The sequence below is a fragment of the Amblyomma maculatum genome, chromosome 5, assembly GCF_055883805.1.
Source record: "Amblyomma maculatum isolate TAMU_Amacu chromosome 5, ASM5588380v1, whole genome shotgun sequence".
NCBI lineage: Eukaryota > Metazoa > Arthropoda > Arachnida > Ixodida > Ixodidae > Amblyomma > Amblyomma maculatum.
In genome coordinates this window covers 145700015-145721831 of record NC_139348.1, presented here as the reverse complement: position 1 = coordinate 145721831, position 21817 = coordinate 145700015, and the positions used below count along the sequence as shown (strand labels likewise).

Sequence of the window (21817 nt, the reverse complement as noted above, 5' to 3'; positions counted from 1 at the left end):
TGTGTGTGTGTGTGTGTGTGTGTGTGTGTGTGTGTGTGTGTGTGTGTGTTTGTGGGGGGGGGGCAAGATATAGTGATATTTATTTATTTATAAATACTGTCGAGGAGGAGGAGGAAGACGAGGAAGAAAGGCAGGGGGGTAACCAGTAAAAGCAACTAGGCTTGCTACCCTGCACTGGGGGAAGGGAATGAGTGGATATAAAAGGGATTACAGGAAACATTAAGGAAGGAAATGGGGTGGAGTATAAATGGACTACTGTTTAAGCAAGTAGTAAGGCTAATGAGCGCAATATAAAATTTGACCACTCAACAGAATTCAATAACGCTGCCGCGTCACCTTTAAAGGCGGAGCTTAAGTGTCGCCTCATTTTTATTGGCAGAACATCGGTTTATCCGCCACTTTGTTGTAATTTTCAATTCTGAGCTGGCCGCGACATACACGGAGTAATGATTCAAGGACTGCCTCATAAGACTTGTAACAAAAAAGCATTCAAGTATATGAAAGCATATTGACGACCCTTATAAGATGGGCTCCAGCGCTCCGCTTCAGTGTCTTATAGCCTTACTTGGAAGATTGATTAGATTCATGCAACATATACGCGGGAGCGATACTTCATTAAAGCATGGTACAGGATCATGGTATCGCCTATCTAAAGACATGAAATAAAATCATGCTCGTTTCTGAATAATTTATTGCACACCGGCAGTTTCTATTTAGGAGTTTAGATCGCAGGGGTTGACCTGTATGCCATCGACATTGCTATCATGAGAAGCGGTTGTGCTAAGTGGGAATAGCATAGCCTTGTGGTCAGAGAAGCAGTCACTCCCAAGCCACCTCCCGTTGTCATTCTCTTAATGTTTTGAGGCAGCGACGCTTCAAGCGGAGGGTGCAATGGTGACATGTGTTCAATTATCATTTCCAGCTCCTTATTATCAGCTCCTTCGAACACGATCATACAATCTGATTATGCCACGCCGCGCAACCCCTCGACCTATCACGTTAGGTGAACCTATGAGCAGAGAGAAATGAGCGCTGGTACACCACTGCACCTCCGATTAGTCTTCAGCAGCCTTGTCTTCTTCCACCTGGCATCTGCCAAAGGCATTCCCTCTACTTCTAGAGGCTGCGAGGCTTCAAACGGGGCGTGCATGGCTCCCATGTGTTCAATGACCATTTCCCATTCAGCAGGAAATGTGCTGCCTGAGTAGGCAACTCCTGCCAACACGACCATACCGTCAGGTCTAGTACGTCTCCCAACCGAGTCGAAAAAGAGAAAAATGAGCGCCTCTGCAGCTCCGACCAGTCGCTGGCCAGCCATGGCACCTGCCAACTGCCAAAGGCATGCCCTTAACCTTTAGAGGCTGCGAGGCTTCAAGCGGAGGGTGCGAGCATTCGAACATTTGTCACTAACTACCACTTGACGAAGGGATTCTAAATTGTGAGGCTTCAGAACGATCGATGCCGATGCCGCCAGTGCTAGCGCCCAGCCGGCGAACAATTTTTTCTTCGACATGGAGGTAGTAACGCTCTTGTATTAAAACGCTATTTGGCCATCTTCGATTTCCAGAACAAATCAATTAGCAACCAATTTATTCATAGAACTTCCATTTACAGGTGCCGGCGTCTCGCCCTCTGGTTGATGTACTCCCAGGAACCTGTACTGCATATACAGACGCGTCGATTATCAAAACTGGCGGCAGAACAGCACCTACCAGCCCGTCTCCCGAAGAGCGAAAAGTACATAATGAATACGAAATAGAACATACGGACCCGCTTGTGGTGGAACTTTATGCGATACACGATGCAATGAAGGCCATAAGTAAAATGGAGTCCATAACAGAAGCTCACATCTATACACACTGCTTAGCCGCCATAAAGCAACTGAACAAAGACACTACGTGTAACCCAGGAGATCCATGCACTTAATAAGGAAACAAAGCTACGCTTCCAGATACACTGGAGACAAGATAATGCTGATAACGCTGAGCGGACAAAAGTTGATAACCTCACACACCAAGTTCCAAACACTAATGCACCTCTTCCAAACTACCTTTTGATGCCCGCTCCGGTGTCCCCATCCAAGCATCCCCTTTGCGGAAACGTACACGTGCCCTCATCCCGCCGTGCACTTACCCCCTCCCTAACAACTTAACTGAACTTGAGCAAGTATCCCTTAGAAGGATAAAGGCTGGGGCGGCCCTTAACCCGTCGGTCAAGTGTCGATGGGACTCCCAAGACATAGAACCGACCACCTGCCCGAAATGTTCTACACCGGCTGCAGAGGTGGATGTTCGCCACCAGCTGTGGACTTGTGCAGGCACGAGGGCGTCACGAAGATCGATTCTCTAGGAAGTGTGACTGTCGCCGACGAGGGAGGAGGATTTCTCCAAGTTGAAAACAGACAACATCAAAAGCAAACGCCTTCTGCAGTTTTTGGAAGAAAACAAGAGACATGAGTTTTTGTAGTATGCCTTATGGGAAGTTAGCGAAAAAAAATTCCACGTGTTGAGCAGTGTAACCTGATAAACCGACTGCAGCAAGGTCGTTGATGGCTTTGTCGTTGATGGATAGATCAAGTGCTTTCCTACTTTTGCAAGGGCCTTGAGCCGGGCTACTTTATTACTTCTGTTTTGCCCGATCTATTGAGCTATCAAGGAATCAATCATTCTTTATTTTCCTGAGCTAGCTTCGAAGTCTAAGATAACGTTCTGCAGTATCCTCTTAGATGACATCTTGTCTGCTACCAGAGCTCTTTAATACTACCAGCTGCGAAACTTCTCGCAGGGCCCATGTATCAAAAGACGGCGGTTTTTATTGGTTAAAACTTGGTGTTTATGAAAAGCAGCGACGCCGGCGGCCGTTAAAGGAAACTGCGTCTATGTTGCAAACTTCTAGATTATTGACAAACCCACAATCACCTGGCAAATAAAATGACTGAGAAGTGCAGCTGCAAAAAATATTAAGCGCAGCAGCCATAGCGATAACTAAGCAGGAAAATAAAAGGAGGAGAAGTGATTTTCCGAAGGCAATGGCGGCAATAGCAGATAACGTTTTTCTCAGCGACTTCTAGATGGCACCAAAAGTTAAAAGCACCCAAAAAATACATACTAAAGCTAATCACTTTTTTAAACAGAGTTTCCCAACTGGTGTCATCAAAAAGTTCTAATTAGTGACGGGGTGTCTGTGATTGAGTGATTGTGTCACAAGCTCGCTTAATTAGGCCATGGGTGTGAAGATAACGTTTTGCAGGTAGCCGTCGTGTCTCTGCGCGGTGTGATGTCATTAACATCACTTGCTGAACTCTAAACAATGCATTGAGTAAAATAGAACGAAATAGCCTGCGTACTGATTCTGATTAATGGCTATCGAGCAAGAAGAGCACAGCAGGTACCATTTCGCAGTACGCGTGTACATAAGACTAACTCTGCCTTTTTTCTGGGACTAAAGGTCCCATCAAAGCATTTATACTCAAGGAGGTAAACTCCTGGAGCACGTTTGCAACATTCTGGCGTACAAAGGACGTCTAAATCATATTTTGAGTCGTTCATCGGATATCTCTTACGTGTACGCAGAGTTCTTCTCTGGAATCAAGGGCTGCGTGACGCTCATGCTAAAGTTAGATCGATGGTTCGGCTACGACTCCTTTGAAGAGTTGGCAAAGTATTGCAGACCTGCCGTGGAGGCCCGACGAAAGAGTCCACAAGTAAGCGTTGGCAGGAGCTGCTAGTTATAACCAACGCAGAAGTAAACCCGTGCATAATGCCATTCCTCTGATTTCCTATCATTGTGCTTTAATATTTGTCGCGGCAAACATTGCTTTCAGATTACCGACAGTGGCAGCTGTGTAATGTTTATCGAATTCCCTCAAGGCATAAAATTTCAAGTGAATTAACCCCTGTCCTAGCACCTATCTGTGCCCATCCGCACGACCGCAAATAAAAAAAAAAGAAAGAAATCCTGAACATATTCGTGGAGAGTCCACCGCTGAAAATAAAAAAAGCTTCTCCTAAAAAAAACTAACTATTATTAGCTACGAAGGTGTGCAGTTATCCCCCTGTAAAAGGTACAGAGTATAAAAACTTCGTACAACGTTGACGTATTGAAAGCATCACAGGAACGAGAATAGGACCACAGAGGGCTGCCAACCGATGTGTTTGTTCATTTGCTCTGTGTCCATGAGAGGCAAATGTGTTTAATAACTGTGCATAAGCAATGCTAAAGAAAGGGACAAAAGGTAAAAAAAAAAAAGAGAAAAGCAAACATAAACCGCCAAAACCAAAGAAATGCTTAAAGGAAAGTTAACGGTGAGTAATAAGGTATAAAAAATGAAGCTTTTAGATTTTAAAGATAGAGTAGTACCTTCTATCACCGACCATGCAATGGCTATGTTTTCGTTATATCTTCTAGGGAGCCACTTCAGCATGGTCGCGATAATGCTAATACTGAAACTTGTTTCTCCATTTACGTTTTCAGGACATGCATTTCCTATTTAGGAGATAATGCTTACCCTTAAAGACCTTGCCCCCTTTTTTCAAAGTTGCCCGGTTGTCTGCACGGGCTGCTTATCACTTTGATTGCCAAACAAATAATAACTGCTATCACAGTTGCCCCTTTTTCTTGCTTGCATTTTTAATTTTTTTTTTACCAGATATATCCTGCGTTGTCTCAGTATCTGCAAGCTGGATATGCAGCTTCATGATAGCCTGTGACGAAAGTGCACGGGCTCTATTCTATTTGCTTCATGAAATTCAAGACAATATATTTGTAAAGGTGTCAGCTCTTAGCGGCGGCATGTGGTGAGATCTTCAGTGATAACTTATACGTGCAGCTTGTTTGGTCCAATAGCCATCTTCGGGATCGGCACCACGCGTAGTAAATAATGGGAGCTGCGTAAAAAAAACGTATAATGCTAATTTTTGATTCTTGTGATTGATGGTTCATTGGTGTGTGATAGCGATGACGATTTAATGAAATCATTGTAGTGAATAGATTAATTCATGAATTGAAGAACAAAAAAATGAAAAATTGGAAATAGGGGGTGGCGGGGGGGTCAAAGGTGTGAAAATGCTCATTAACAAAAGCCACTGCTTAGTGAGGCTGAGTAAGAAAGTTTAGAGTGTGTAGTTGATCAGCTAAATTGTTAAAATAATTTAAACATCGCACAATGCGTCGAAATGTGTGAAAATGTTAAGAGTGAAAGCCAATGTTTGCTGGTGATAAAACAAATAAAATAAAATCGGTGTATAAAAAAAAACAATGAAAACAATCCTCTGTGTGTGAAACATTATTGCGCCATACCTATATTATTCTGTATTTTGTTTTTTTCTAGTTTCTACTCAGTTATCTCTATGTTCAATTGATATTCCAAATTGGCCTAAAACATCCCCTATAAGTTTATCTTTTTGGTAGCGGCCTTTGTCTCCCTTCTTATGTATATCATTTGAAGCTCTTCATTTGTCTTCAATTGCTTGATAATTACCTTAACGAGGGCTTCGATTCGGACGGTCTTGACGTCATAGGTATTATAAGAGGCTTATCACACAGCTCTTCCGCCGCTAGATCACATTCTGCGTGACACTCGCGGTATCACAGGACGTTCCACATCCTCCGCTAGGGAGAATGGTAGCGCTGGCGAACACTCTGGAGGATAAATTGCACGCAGTGTAAATACCTAAATGGAAGATTAAAAACAGCCGACGCCGTAGCTCAGTGGTAAGGAGGTCGTGGATTTGGATTCCACCAACGGTATTCACTTGTTTTTCTTCTTGTTTCCAATCAATTATCTCCTCGTTTTACTAATTCTTCACATTGGTGCAAGACATAAAAAACATCATCTATGCTTTTCTTTGGGCCAGTGACTGGTGGCTTCATTCGTATCTGCATAAAAGTGTGTATCACGTCTTGAAACATCCGTACATTGTAATATGTAACCTAACAAGGAGAGAAAGGCTTTCTTGCGAGAAAGATAGCATCCGCTTGCCTCGCCTCATGGACAGGTTACACTGAGCCTTTATCCGTGTCAAGAAAGCGATATATCATTTGTGCAGCGCCAATAAACAACAATAAACAAGCTGCGCAAGATTACAGGGAACAAAAATTTTCTGTAAATGGTGTGCATCTCCATTAAGCGAAAGACAAGCTGGGATGATCTCTGAAGCCTTTATTTTGCTATTTTTCTCGAGTAAGAGAACAGCACTGTCTTGTTCTTTCCCGAACTTGTTCTTTTAACCCTTGTTTTATTTCTAGTCGGGAGCAAAGTTTCTTCCGGAAGATGATTGGAATAAACTGGAATAAACATATGTTATATACCATAGTCTTCGTCGTTTTCAGTGCAAGCAGCAGTTCATGTATAAGTATATAGAGAGACAGAGAGTGGAAGAGGCGGAAAGTATTTCCAAATGTGGAGCACTTATTTGTCACGGGAATTATTGACAAAAATGAAGTTTCGGCTATAAACAAAAACTGAAACAATGTTTCTCTTCGTCCTAAATGTAGACCTTGTGTTATATATTTTCGATTTTTTTAACTTTTTTGTCAAATACAACACCAACACCAATTTGGAAGGAACGCTTTTATTTAATATTTTAATTACGAAGAATGCACTTCGTGACAGAACTATAAGTTACCACTCTATCTACAGTGAGATAATGTTTACCCCTTAGGCAAAATATAAATAAAATAGACAATGTTACTATAATATATAGCTTCTTCTATTGTTCCACTTTCACCGGCCGTCGCCTGTTGAGTTCGCATTTTGTTGCATACTTTCAAAAGAATTTCATAAAATTCTACTTATCAATTCGTTTTTTTTTTATTCAAGTCTATTTACGGCATAAAACTTGCAATAACGCACATCTTGCAAAAATGCGTTGCGTAAATTTATTATTAGGACGCTTGATGGAGGTGCGGGGCCTCTGAACTCATACACGTATTGAGGTTCACGTTTCATTCCATAGCTGTAATAGATTAAGACAGTTAAATTACCACTCTCATTAACTCTGTCCTGCATAACCCATCCCCTTATAATAAAACTAATTCATGAATACATTTTTCAAAAGATTCGTTACAAATACATGAGTCGTGGTCCATGCAGAGAACCTATTATAACATGGCTTTTTATTGCTTTTTCCTTCTACTATAACCCAGTCCAAGAGGCCAGACGTCCTTCAAAGTTTTCTGGAAGCGAAGTTCGACAAAGACTCTTTTGGCATCGAGGAGTCTTTCTGCACTAAGGAAGAATTAGAGGAGTTTAAAGGTATGTTTAGAAAAAAGAAGAGAAAGGGGGGGGGAGGGGGGGGGAGCAATGCTTAAGCTATCTTGATAAGTGTATGAAGAGATAACGTTATTGGTTACTTTACGCTGCACCCCTTGTTGTTTTCTCGTTCACGTGTTGCCCTATGATATTCTCTTGATAAATAATCCCCTAATTCATGCCTCTTTGTCTACTACATATTCAGTAACATGCTATAATAAGCTATCTAATTATATGAAATGCCACTGAACATTGGTGCTTCGAAAGCCTCGCTTTAATAAAGCCATACAGACATGCACGCACACGTGCGCTAACAATAGCGGGTATTACTTAAGGGTTCTGTAAAGTTCAGTTCGAATTTTGCTCTCCCGTCCTAAATTAAAAGCTCCAGTTGGCAGCGCTTTCTACATTATGTGGTGTCATGACGTCATACAACTCGAGGACCAATCAACTCCCGACTACGTCACTTGCCCACTATCAACAGCAGAAGGCGTGGTCGTAAAGTTTCGCTTACAATACCGGATTTTATCAAAACGAAGCATTTAAAACAACCGCGCTAATGCTTTATTAACTTCGCGATCACAAAGGTTACAGTGTAGACCCAAACTCTTTGCTTAAAATAAAGCTTTGTCCATCCATCTAAGAGCGACATTGCTGTATTCGCACTAGCTACAATTAGGGAAACGCAAACGAGAATGACTAGTAAGCGAAGCAATGAAATCAGCCAAGTGTGTCATGGCGGAAGGCAGTGAACAGACCAGCACAGGCAACACAGTTGACAAAATAAAAATAGTGAAAACTGCAATGTGATAAAACATCTGTTATTATTTATTTTAACAGTGCGGTCCGTGAAGCAAATTAAAGTGTGTCAACAATATGCGATAGCAAGTTTTCTGTTTATAGTGAGACACAGAGAAATGAATAAGTGCACTTCCGCTGAATAGAATATCCGCTCCTTAATTCACAGTTTCTACTCGTGTACTTCAAGAAATGACCTCAGACCAAGCATTGTACTCGCATCAAAGAAAACACGTAGTGCAATGCTCAATAATTGGGTCAGAAATATTATGACTGTGTATAGTTTCTGCAGTTTCCACTATTGCATGGAGAGCTTAGCGGACCTATTTTGCGTTTCTTTTATTTCTTTCAGATAAAGACAATATTGTTATGCCCATTGCGGATATTGCTGTCAACGCCGCAAATATAGTGCAAGCGGGGTGAGTTACCGGCGAATACGAAACCGCAGGTGACATTTATTCCCCATTTCTTTCTTCCAAATAGGTTCGAGACCACCGCTGTTACTCTTTCGCAGTGTGTGTTCTGCATAGCCAAGTTCCAAGATGTCCAGGACAAGATAAGGTCCGAAACCAAGGCTGTTCTCGAGAAGCATGTAAGTCTGCAGTAATAGCATACATCAGCGTTATGAAAGTTATGGGGACCGGAGAAGGCGTTATAAAAGTCAATATTTGGTTTTCTATGGCTCCCATTATGTTGGATCATCATCGCTGAGTCATGCGTCCTGCAAAACCAGTCCTCAAATGGGTCCAGTGTAAATTATTCCCTTTTCGTCCCAGTGTTTCTGGCGTAATGGTGAAACCTATAAGCCACAGGGTGAATTTATTTTGGAGCGTAAACACTACTGCTACCATTCTTTAATGTCGTTCATCTGCGCACGATACGTACTGCGTATGCACCAGCTACATCTGCGCCACGCCACAATAGCGCCGAGCGCACCTCCTTCGCCTCACCGCTGATTTAAACATGTGCTCTCTCCACCACACGGCTTCTGCTAAGACAGTGTATGTGAGCTGCTTCACTACTCCTCGCTTCCTAAGCCTTCCCTGCTGAAAAAATTGTATGAGGCAATAACATCACATTTTCTCCCACAATCTCACTAACTTCACATAAGAAATCACATACAAGTCGCATATAATTGCATAAGGTCTCATAGTTTCTCGTACATTATCATACATTATGTACGATATTTTATGATAACGATGTGCATCGTATGAGAGTCTATGGGAATAGATGAGATTTTATGAAGTTATTGCCCCGTAGAACTTTTGGTTTTTCAGTAGGGTTGCCATGGATGATGCGGGGCCTAGGCCGTCGACCTTACACTCTGTCGCATGCGTCAGGTTGAACCGAACCATCCTGCTGATATATATAGTGCAGCGTGAAGTCTGCAGAGCTTACGTTCGTTTAGGCTCACTAGGTTGAACCTCGGCAATGTTTTCATCGTATTAACATTTGCATAAGCAGTGCTCCGTTTCTACGGTACTATTGGGGCTTGCATGTAAAGCTCAGTTGGGGTACCTATATTACAAAACTAGCGGTTTGGTCGAGTCTTTCAGCCTTCCGTTGTCATTGTTGCCTCGACACTGACGGAAGTTTTTGTGATGTTTCCTGGTGCTTTGACTATGCGGAACCCACAGCTTAATAAGAGTTCATGCTAGGTACCGTAGAACATAGCACTGTATATTGTGCGGTAACACTCACTAGTAAGATCAAGAATGAAAATTATCGTCAGCAGAATAAGCATATCGTCGACTGTACGGTGCGATTATTATTTCAAGGCTTGCGCTCTCAGCTAGTCATGTGCACTACAGCTATTTTTACGGGCACTGCACTGTATGAATCGGCGTTCTTACTATCCAACTCATGGTTAATTTCACAGGATTAAATAATACTGGCTCGTTGCCGAAAAGTTGGAAGTGTCTATTACGTATCTATGTAACGCATATTTCATATTTTTCTTTGTTCAGTTCTTTTCCAGTAGTTGCCTGTTTCCCCTTTCGTGAGGATGGCTAAATACCGTGTGAATATTAATACGGCCTTCTTGATGCTATAAGAATTATCTTGTTTTACAGCATTTAAATGATTCTGATAATTTCTAGAATTAGCCTCAGTTAAAGGCATTTATAGAAATTGATTATTTAAATAAACTAAAAGCGAGGCAATACGAACGGTGGTGGCAATAATAAGGACAATACAAATAATCTTGTACAACACAACAACGGAAGCACAGCATAAGAAGGACAAATTATTTAACTTTAAATTAAAACTTGAAGTTTCTTCTCTCACACGACGTACTGTGGGCGCTTTTACTTCTACAAGCACCCCAGTCTGACGCAGTACCTAAAGAAATAATAGATGACAAACCTGCTTTTTACATGTTGTTTAGGGCATTCAAAGAATAAAATTACAAAGTTTAAACATAAGGCGTTTGAGAAAAATTTAGAAGCCAAAGGTATCTGCGTCTTAGATGTGTAAGTAGGTTCTGGTTGCGTTCGTAGAGGACAACCTAGGAAACGTTGGGACCAGTGTTCTTTTTGCCATGAGAAGAATTTGAATGGCTAGGTATGCACGGCATGCCTCAAGGTCTGACCAACTGAAACCTTATGAGTCTTAAGATCTTGAAAAAGTTCTGTTCAGCAATAACCTCACATTTTCTCACTCAATCTTGCACAAATCGAATACAAATCTCTAGAATCTCCCACATCGCCATAAATCATATATTTTATGATAATAATGGCACCTTATGAGATTTTATGCGGTTTGTATGAGATTGTGTGAGGTTGTTGCCTCACAGAACTTTTTTATTTTTAAGTAGAGCTACATTAATGAAGACACATCTTGGGAATCCACGTCGAAAAGGGATATTGTACAGCTGCGGTGAAAAATAATTAGCACAAGGCGAAGGGGGCAGAAAAATTACGAAATCTGGCGCTATTGCAGCCATGCTCGCCGATAGCGAGAGTTCCCGGCACATTTTACTTTCCGAAGTAGAGGTAGCCGGTAGAAAGCAGCACGACAGAAATCTTGCTCCTGAAATTACAGCTTGTGAGTTTCTTATCCTTGGCTCATACGCTAGCGTTGCCGCACACGTGTGTCGATTTCTTTTTTTTTTTTTTTAGCTGATATTTCGCTTTACCGCAGTCCTCCCAAGAGCCTACAAATTCCCGGACTTAAGTTTTTGCTGTCCTGTGACTTGCCTTTGACAGTGCATCTTCCAGCAATTTTTGTAATGTAAAACTGCTATTATAGCAGTATAGCAGATATTGCTGCCCTCAACGCCAGCACACACACACACACAAAAACAAACTCCACCATGCGCGTAGTAGCGTCGGTGCATGATTTTTTCGATAAAGAAGGCATGAGCATCCATCCAAGATGCCAGTCTTTTGGATGGGGCATCGTCGAAATGGGCTACTTTCTACCGGCCATTCCTGCTTTGGGAAATCGAACGTGCTCAGTACTCTCGCTATCAATGCACGGCACCAACTGCGCCGCATATCGCAATTTTTCTGCTCCGGTCACTTCTGTTGCAGCTGTGCATACTGTCCTAAAGAAAATCAAACATTTAAGTAAAACATAGGGACACTTCGTTTCACTTAAATTTATTTCACTGGGGAATAGGTAGTTTCTGAAACAGTATAACGGTTTGTGTCAGAACAACAATTTCTCAATAAAAAGAATGAGAGAACCTTGTCAGAATTACGACAAAATATTCTTTATTCTTGTCGTAAACGTTTGACTTTTCTCTATAGTTTTGTAGCAGTTTTGTCCAGTGCTGTAAAACTTTCTTTAGCAGTTTTTGTTGTCTTTAGTTTTGTAGAAGTTTTCTGTTGTTACTACAGAAAGTTCTGATGTTAATACGTAAACTCATGTTGTTACAACAGGTGTTATCGTCAAAACTCGCGGAAAAATTTTACCGTAATAGAAAATTTTTGTACTTTTGTTTTTCGACTACCCTTACTACTGTATTGTGCACAAACATTTTCACTATTTTTCTAATTTGCCTTCCAGGGAGAGTTCAACTACGACGCTATTTCGGACCTGCAGTACACAGCGCAAACGCTACTGGAAACACTGAGGATGTACACCACGGTGCCAGTGTAAGTACCGAACAGCCCACATAGGTAGGGAAAAGGCTCAGTTAAATCGCCTCCTCGAAGAAATTGGCTGTGGCACTAATTGTAGCGCTAGAATGGCTCGATTTGCTACGCAACAGCCTTATTTTAATTTTTATTGGCACATTACAATATACAATTGCAAATGATTATGCTCCACTGATATCACACCGACCTCATCGCACGTGAGACTTTAATGTGTGCCCTGCAGTAACGAAGTGAAAGCCTTTGAGCATTTATTCTTGGAGAGAAGCGAAGAGAGGAGTCGTGTTTTGCTCGTGGAAATTTTCTCCTGTGCCGATTAGGAGCCGTGAAAGTAACTTCATATATCTTGAAACTGGACATCACTTCCTTGCTTTTCGTTCACCATTAAGGCACGTTGAATCCGCAGCGCTAACTTCATTCCAGCAACGGTGGCTGACTGACATTGGCGTGTGATTTCCGATATGAAGGTCGCGGCATCCGGTCTTACATTATGTTGTCGGGAAAATGTCGTAACTATCTGCATCGCGGTGTGTCACTCCACATGAAGGACGCCCCAGATGGTTAAAGTAATCCGGTGTCTTCCACTAGTTTCGTGCACTGTTCATGTGCGTCTTTGTGACAGTTAGCTCCGCCTAACATAACTTCCTGTGAACTTGTCTCCGAAAATTTACTGAACCCTCAAGCGAAGACAATGAAGAACACTCCTAAGCAGTAATATATACTCAAAAGCACCTACCAAAGTCGAGCCATCAGCCCACAAAAAAAGGTTTGAAAGATTCACCAAAACACCGTAGTGAAGGGCGCATGCTAATTTTTAATTTCTGTCAGATTACAAACGTAGGCAAGATGCGATGTTTTGCCTAAACCTCACATCAACCAAACGGATCTCCAGTATCCCATCTTCAAACCAGGATACATCAAATTATCCTATCTCGCATCCTGAAAGGACCTTGCAAGAGCTCTCCGTGCAAGAGCGCGACGCAAGGCACCCGTTTCTTAACCCTGCTGTGTTCTTAGAGTGTGCTGACATCGAGCGACTTCACTCCCCTCTTCCGTACAAAAAATATATTTGAGACGTCATCACATGCCAAGGTCACGTTATTCGATTATTCACTCTTGTGTACGTGGCCGGTCTCCTAGGGGATCTGTTCGCCGCTTTAGTGGGACTTAGATCGCTGCCTTTTGTCATATGCGAAACTCATAAATGTGCCATTCGTGTGAAATCGCACATCAATCGCGTGACGGTTGTGTGCGATCTCAATACGACCTGACCCACTTGGCGACTGACGCTGAAAATGTCATAAAACACGGGAGCGCTTCTTACGTATAAACGCAGGTTCACGTCAAGGATGGCCTCCTGTGACTACCGCTATGAAAGCTTGCTAATACCCAAAGGTACGAGCGTGATGGCTTGCAGCCACCAAGTGCATCACGACAGTAGAGTGTGGGAACGACCTGAAGAATTTAATCCGGACAGGTGAGTTTACAACTGCGTACATTGGGCACCCATGTCACGCTAGGTGCTCCAAAGTCACTGTGCATATTACAAGTCCGTTTTACATCCGCCTCATTAGACTGTACCTTTTAACCCTTTACTAACATATATACCACAGTGAAACGTGATATAAAACTACAAGTGTCAACATGTCACTTCCCAAACTTCCATAAAAAAATGTTTCAATACGACAAAAAAACTTGATCCACTTAATGGACTGGTTCTTTATCGTGGCGTTCTGAGGCTAGAGCGTCTATGAAGCAACACTGGATCGAATTCCAGAGTTGTTTATGAACAAGGTGGACGTAAGCTCTGTTTAGTATATATAAACTTACTTCTGAACAAGTTCGAATTAACCTTGTAGCTGATGCGCCCTATTTCGAAACCAATTTGCGTAACGGCTCCAGTTTTAGCAATCCCTTCTAGTCGCCTGTTTTTGTTTTGTTTTTTTGTTGTTGTTTTTTTGGTGCAACAAGTTTCAATCCCCTTCTGTAATAAACACCTCCCTTCCGTTACACTCACTCGGCGCTTAGAGCACCATCCAAATCAGACAACTGCAGCACAAGACGGATAAGAAGACATGAGGAGCCACGAATGGCATGTACATGAGCCAACAACGTTATTTTATATCCCAGAAAATGAATTTTTTTCAGGACAAGTAAATAAAATGTGCAAGGTTACGTACGCTGCTACCACAGCAGAACTGCAAAGCGGAAAATAAATAAGAAAAACCTGCATAGACAGCACAATACACTAACATATAATGTTCACAACTAACACACCATGAACTCATCAGTAGGAAGGATATCAACAAAATCGAGCGAAGCATTAAGTAAAACAATATTTATGTCTAAGAATGCAGAGTAATGGCTGCAGCTGTAATGAAACTAAAATCAAACTATTGCACAGAGCGGCAGGACTTATCGATAGCTACAGTAGCCGGGAAGTAATGAGCCAAACGTCAGTGCAAGCGCCTTTTGTTTTTCTTTTGTTTTTCTGCTCCCATTTTTACATTGAACCTCTAGGGCCCCAGAAAAAATACATATCATTATCTAAAGTGAAAGCAAGAGTACGTTAGCCACGGTAAAGTGTCATTGCCTGCCCTTTTATAAAGAGACAGCATCAAAGGTTTTGTAAATCAGAAATTACAACATAGGCGTTGTGAGCGAAAAATCGCGGGCATAGCTCTGGCAGGTAGTAGGCCAGGCACTGTTTCGTTGTTGGATCGTCTGACGTAATGCCGCCACATGATATATGGCACAAGGTGCGAATTCGGGTAGCTCTTTTGACAAATAAGGTTACATTAGGAATCGAGCCTTCGGGCTTCTTTGGATCCCTAGCAGAGACACGCTACTCCCACCCCTCAGGGGCTCATTCGTGCGGCTTGATAAAAAATGGGTCTCATGTATATTTCAGGCATTCTTTCAGATAATTTTGTAGCTGACCCCTGTTTGGTAATAAGTGGGTATGAGATAAGGAAGGCATAATTAAACGAACTAGTAACGGGGTGAGTAGCAAGGCACATACATGAGCGTCAAAACGAACCCGCAAAAGTCGTCCAGCGATTAACTCTGTCGCGGCGTACAATTGAAGCCTATGATTTAGTGAACACCAGTGTTTAACCACGATCCGTCCGGTAGGCCCTCATGGCGGTGAAGAGACAAGATCTCGACGTTCCCACTCGGGAGACCTTAGCCTGGTCGCGTTAAAATTTTCTGGGCACCAAATAGGGTTATTCTCCTCCTCCTCCTCCTACTCCTTTCGACTATATCAAATTAGGGAAAATGTTTTCACATACATGCAGCAGTGATAAACTTGGAAGAGTACACCGCAGGCGTTAGGGCATTTTAACAACTGGTAGTTTTCCTAATTGCTACGCTAGTTAAGTCGTAGTTTTTGCTTTCATGCGCGCATTCATAAGAGGGTCCCATTTCACAAGCAAACACTCGAAGTGAATCAGGTGTTCTCTTCACTCAGTTTTCTCGCCTCTACAGGAGATCACTGTGCACGTCTTACTTTTCTTCTTTGCTTTTCATCTCTCAGTTCCCTTAGCAAACTATCATCCATCAATAGGCTACAAGTGTTGACCTTGGTCATGTATACCAAAATGACCTTCTTGTTTCTCCTAAACTTATTATGACCAAAGCACTTTAAAATATGAAGACTTATTTCGCATAAAAGCTCGTACCAGGTAAAAAAGCACAATACTAGGTTAACGTACAGCCGCTGTAGGCAATTTATACGCGTACTTTGTGATGTCGCCAGATGAGATTCTTTTGATGAAATGACCAATCAAAGCTAAGTATTATGCGCCCATTTATGACTGTACCTATTCCCTCAGTATTGTTTGGATATTGGTAGAAGGCATTAAATTGGGGAAAAAACCGTCTTTTTTTAAATACAGGATATCGAGCGAAGGAATCAACGCCAGGATCACGACCTTGAAACAACCAGTCGAAATAAAAACAGTTCAAATTCTTATTTATCAAGTAAAAAAGCATCTCCTTGTTCTGTAAAATGAGATTACAATCCCGGAAGCCTGGCTGCGGATTTTAACTACACCTAGAAAACTGCTAGAGTGTCCTCAAGCGCGAGACAGAGACAGGCTTTTAAAGGACATGCAGTAGGCGGTCGACTAGGCTTTTACTAGGCGTAGCTACTAACTACCTTGTTCTCTCTACACCGCTCTCCATGCCAGTATTAGCCTTTCCTTGGCCTTCCGTTTTCTGCAGGTTCTCACCTGAGGAGAAAGCGTCACGTGACCCCATCGCTTTCCAGGGGTACGGCGTGGGCCCTCGAAACTGCGTTGGCATGAAGCTGGCGCAGATGGAGATGACTCTCATTGTTGCAAAGTTGGTGCACCGATTTCGCCTTCATTTAGGCTCCAGACATGAGAACGTAAGTGGCGATTGACTTAGTATTCATAGACAATCTAGTACTGTTTCCAGTCAACTCTCATTACGCAGTTCATGTCGCGAATTTTCATTCTCTTGTATGGTGTGACTATAATTCACTCTGAATACTCAGCATCCGAAGGGTAATAATTTCATCACATACCACTGTGGCTTAATTGTGACTGGTTTGGAGAGGTATATATGCACGAATGAAACATTTGGTGAGTGCCCAGGTCTAGCCATGTGACATCCCATTACAGAGAGAGCGCATTTATTGCCGAATGCTTGTTCAACCTTTAAAATATTAGCTATAACAGTTAAATACTATGACTACGTCAACGTACAGGCCGGAAAAAATATGTACCTTACATATATAAGTGCCAATATCCTGAAAAAACGCCTTAAAGACATAAAATATGCAGTATTTGAGCTACAGTGTTTGAAAGATTACTCATAAAGGCAATAAGCCGAGTACTTTGCGATATCGAAACTACGTCAGATAGTTTCACTCGCAGTGCCTATAAATGTAATGTAGATATTAGTAATAATGTTTTAATAATTGCCGCCATATTGTCGTCGATTGTCGCACCAATCACTACTTCCATGTCTGTGTTTCCGAATAAAGTTGCCATTCGGTTCTTGTCAATACATTTCGCTCTACAATGCTGCAATGATGCTACAATGTTGTGTCGCCTGTGGATAGGAGTGGCGTTTACAAACTCTTATTGTCGCCTCATCAGTATGGGTAACTATCTAACGTGTGAACAGTGTGGGTGTTGAAACGATTGTGCGCGAACCTTCTGAGTGCCCTCAGTTTGAGTGTGAGCGTACTTTCCTGGCTGCTAAACTCCGCTGCTTGGACTCTCGCGCTCTTACTTGGGAAGAGATTCTGGGCCCATGGTTGACTCTTTCATCACAAAGGAAATCAATGTAAGGCGCTACTTAAGTTTTTAAAGAACTCAGGGTTGAGTTCAAGACTAACGGCATGCTCTTTATCCCCTTTCAGTATAGGTCTCTAGACATGTTATAGACTCCTTTCCTGCGTTCTCTTACTTTCCTTTTTCTCCCTTTGTTCCCCTCACCACATGTAGGCTAGCCTACTGGGCATCGCCTGGTTAACCTACCTGCCTTTCTATTCTATTCTATTCTATTCTATTCTATTCTATTCTATTCTATTCTATTCTCTCTCTCTCTCTCTCTCTCTCTCTCTCTCATTTCGCGGCATTCCTTGCAGTAGTGGGAGCCGAGTTCAATTCATAGTAAGATCCTATTTTCCACGTATTGTGTCTAGCATGGTTATGGCTGAATCTATTTTGTCGTTATTTCTTGTCTTCTTTCACCAGGGTGAACTGAAACGACATACGTATTCTATCATCGCCTGCCCGGTGGATGGAGTCTGGGTCCGATTAGAAAAGCTCGGAAACGATTCCACTTGAAGATTTTTCGACGTACGGAAATTTTCGCAAGCAAATCACACATTACTTGCTCCCGTAGTTAGAGTACGGAGCTTCATAATGTCAAGCTGCATTCGGTATCACGAACAAGCAAGGAAACCTTACCAGTGTTAATCACGCCTTCTCATTAAGGCCTCTACTTTTTTGCGCGGACATTTTAAGATGCATTTCGGGTCGTCTTCTTTGGTGATAGGCAAGAAAAAAAACACTACGTTTTTCATGTTACTAGCAACCCTATGAAAGATTGCTTTCAGGCCAAATTTCTGAGTTTTTTGCAAAAGCTCAAGCTACGCGCTAAAAGGGTTAGCAACCGATTTCGGATGCTTTATGAACATACATGTCACGTGAGTGGCTTTCACTAATGAACAATTCTGATATTTAAAATATAATTTATAGCGCACAGTTCTAAGGGTGTAATTATTCTAAAACTGGTTACATTTCGATAGGCGTTTTTGAATTATTTCTCACAACAAGGGTTAACCATTTCCTCTTGCACAGCTGACGTCTTTCCCATCCAGCAGCGAAGATGAAGAAGACGCCAGACGTCTCTCGCCTTCCCTGCTCTTCCTCCAGTTTCTACCTCATTCACATTTATTTGAAGCAGAAATAAAACAATGCAAAACAAGCATATTGATGAACGCTATGTTTTTCAATTTCGAGCTTTCCATCCAGTGGTCAGCATTTGGGCCTGTTATAGTCTCGTCGCAACTTGCGGGTGCGACGAGATTATAGGCCGCACTCTTTGTGTGTGCCTCATAGTGTGGATAGAATGGATAGCGTCTGAATGGACGCCCACTAACAAATCAAAATTCTAGGTCACTGGCCGCGGCGATCGTCGGCGGTGAAGGCCTCCCAGGCACTGCTCCGCTTCACGAAAACCACGGGCCTGATCGATAGGCTGTGATTTTGCTGTGATGTGACGTGATATGACTATGACGTGATGTGGTGTGACGTTATGTGGCGGTGATGTGACTACACTGATTTCACCCATTCCTTTCTTGCCCATCACGTTTCTATCCACTCACCCTCTTCCACCTGTGAAGGGTAGCAAGCCGATTTTACACTGATTTCACCCATTCCTTTCTTGCCCATCACGTTTCTATCCACTCACCCTCTTCCACCTGTGAAGGGTAGCAAGCCGATTTCTTCTCAGTAGTACTTGTGAGCGGGCTAGTTGGCTATACGACTCCGACGACCTCTGGCGCTGCATGGTTATTCACAAACACAGCACACACACACAAGAGAATTAAGCCAAGATGGTCACACAGATGATGCACTCGCTACCAACTGTGTGAACGTCTTGGTTTAATTCTCTTGTGGGTGTGTTGTGTTCGTGTATAACCATGCAGTGCCAGAGGTCGTCGATTTCTTCTTCCGCTTAACCTCCCTTCCTTTCCTCCTCTCCTGTTTCTTCCTCCTTGCGCACAACATTTGGGGACACCAAACTCAAAAAATGAATTTTAATGCTTACGCATTAAAATAACCAAAGGAAGTAATAGCGTTACGCATCCTGCCGACAACAGCCTCTAAGTTACATTGTTCACTGTTGTAAACGCCAGCTTAAATCTTTCTCCTTAGCCTTCCCGGCCTTCAACTGCTAAGCGAGAGCGAACAAGGCTCTATATTATGACGGGAAAGATCTTACCGTAACTGCCGATCGAGATAGTTAAGCCCCCCTTGCCCATTTTTGTACCATAATTCATCAATCTATCAGCCACGAATCCCCTCTTGAAGCCCACTACTTCAGAATCTCCTACCTGGAAAAAGGCAGGAGAGGGGAGGAAGAAAACAGTAGAGAAATGAATAAGTCATAATAAAACACTGCGGACAGTCTACATATAAGAGCGCATACTACAGTGTGGTCTTCGAGAATAAGTCACTGCCTAATAAATATTCATGAATGCGGCCACCAGCAGCTGATGCTTTAAGAGGCGGCGTTTTCAGACACGCACTGTCAGACGCTGACCAAAAGACATGTGTGGATGACAATTCACAGTTTTTAACTGTTTTTGTGTCGCAGAATACTACACTATACCATATTTCCTAGATAAAAGAAGGCTTCTCAGTCTAAATGTGGCTGAGATGGCAGTGCATTGTGGTCTTACGCAGAATTATTCGGACTCAAGCCAAAGTCTTGCAGTGTTGTACATTTGCCGGCATGCACAAACAGTTGAAGGCCCCATCATTTTGTAACCTCAAGAACTAGCTTCAATATTTGCGTAAATTTGAACCTGAGAGGAAGGTACATGTCCTACTGAAAATAGTTTGGGCGAAATATTTCTGAACCTATATTCACACAGAAAGTTGCCCTCGGCTCAACTTTTGAGTGAGTTTTGAGTTTTGAGTTTTGAGTGACACCTGAAGGCGACCGTTTTTTGTTTTTGTTTTCTCGCACTCGGCATCGAATATAATTTTACTTCTTGTGAAGCATGATCTACGACTATCAATGCTCTACGTGACCTCCAGAAGAACGTCCGCTCTATTTTCTTCTCATAAAAAATATCACTTTTTCTAAAGCTGCCCACTTTCTCACAGCACTAGAAGGTTAGTTATTCGTAGGAAATTTGCAGTCACAAGCGTAATATTTTCCTCTATCTTATTAAAAATAGTGAGTTGATAATGACATTAGTGAGAGATGTGGACTCCATGAATGATGTCTAAAGTGCGTGGCTCTGCTGTCTAACTACTGAACAAAAATTGCGTCGAAGTGGTAAAAGCTCGATTAGGAAAGCAAGCTCTAACGACGATGCATGTTTAGTTCCTTGGGTGCTTTCTTGTTAAGTACGAAACTATCCAACTTTACTGACAACACCGGATGTATCATTTAAAAATAATAATCACTTGATAAAATACAACTTATTATCGCCATCACTCTCTATTTACGCGGAATGGTTCAAAGGTCATAGCGGCGACCACAGCATCACCCACTGCAAGCACCAATTCTCCATTGCTTTCTCCTCAAAAGGGGAAATAGGAGAACGTTGCCAGGTAAGAAAACAGCAACATTTCATCGACAGCTCCGCACCCGGTTGCTGTTGACAACCGCACCGCCTTCCACCACCCAACCTGTGGCTCGTGGCGACTCTATTTTCGCTTCATTTCTATGCCCTTCGTTCGACCGCGCAGGTCCGGCTAAGGTGCGTCTCAATTGCAAGCGTGGGTGAGAAGCCAGAATCGACCGAAAAACCCGGAGAGGGCACCAGGCGCCACACGAAACTTCATCGATTGAGTGCGTGACGTGTGCCATTTTTCCTTTCCTTTCTTCTTCGTTCGCTACCGCACGTGTTACGTGAAGAAAGGAACGACGACACTGTAAGATAATCATATAAATGGGTTTTCTCACGTGGTGAGTATCCCGCAAGCAATGCTTACTTTTCCTCTTTTAGTTTGGAGTGTTATTTTGATCCAGGCAAGCACACCACAACATCAGAAAACCTAGAAATTATGGTCATTAGGGCTTTCTAGAAGGACGCATCGTATCGAATTCTTTGACCTCCGTTTGCGTGATATTCGGAACGGCAGCGCAGTACGTTACGAAGGAAAATATGCAAATTTGTTGCTACCACAACCATACCAATCTGCCTCGTAGTGTATACAAGGCAGTTTGAAAAGTCGCACGCAAAGAGCTTATAGAACGCATTTAGGACACATTGCTAATGTCTCGGAAAATCTAGCTTGTGTCATTGTTCTGTCTAATTTTGCGATGCTGAGTAAGCATAACCATTTGTATTCAAGATACCAGTGAGGGCCGAGAGCGCCCTTATGAGCAAGTGCATAGCTAGGGCAACTTTTACACGCCAGAAAGCTCTACGGTGACAAAGCCG

At 42.5% G+C, this 21817-nt stretch overlaps 1 protein-coding gene across 2 annotated transcripts in view; it reads left to right on the top strand.

The window, feature by feature from the left end:
- LOC146189862 (cytochrome P450 3A41-like) overlaps positions 1-18621 on the top strand; it is a 33331-nt gene extending 14710 nt beyond the window's left edge. For both annotated transcript variants that reach the window (XM_084604622.1, XM_084604623.1), the window contains 9 exons: positions 3573-3703; positions 7147-7255; positions 8403-8469; positions 8534-8642; positions 12062-12150; positions 13487-13627; positions 16378-16543; positions 17883-17987; positions 18492-18621. In XM_084604622.1, the coding sequence (XP_084460748.1) occupies positions 3573-3703; positions 7147-7255; positions 8403-8469; positions 8534-8642; positions 12062-12150; positions 13487-13627; positions 16378-16543; positions 17883-17975 (905 nt within the window). In that variant the 3' untranslated portion in view covers positions 17976-17987; positions 18492-18621. The remainder of the gene's footprint in view (positions 1-3572; positions 3704-7146; positions 7256-8402; positions 8470-8533; positions 8643-12061; positions 12151-13486; positions 13628-16377; positions 16544-17882; positions 17988-18491) is intronic.
- The last annotated feature ends 3196 nt before the right edge of the window (positions 18622-21817 follow it).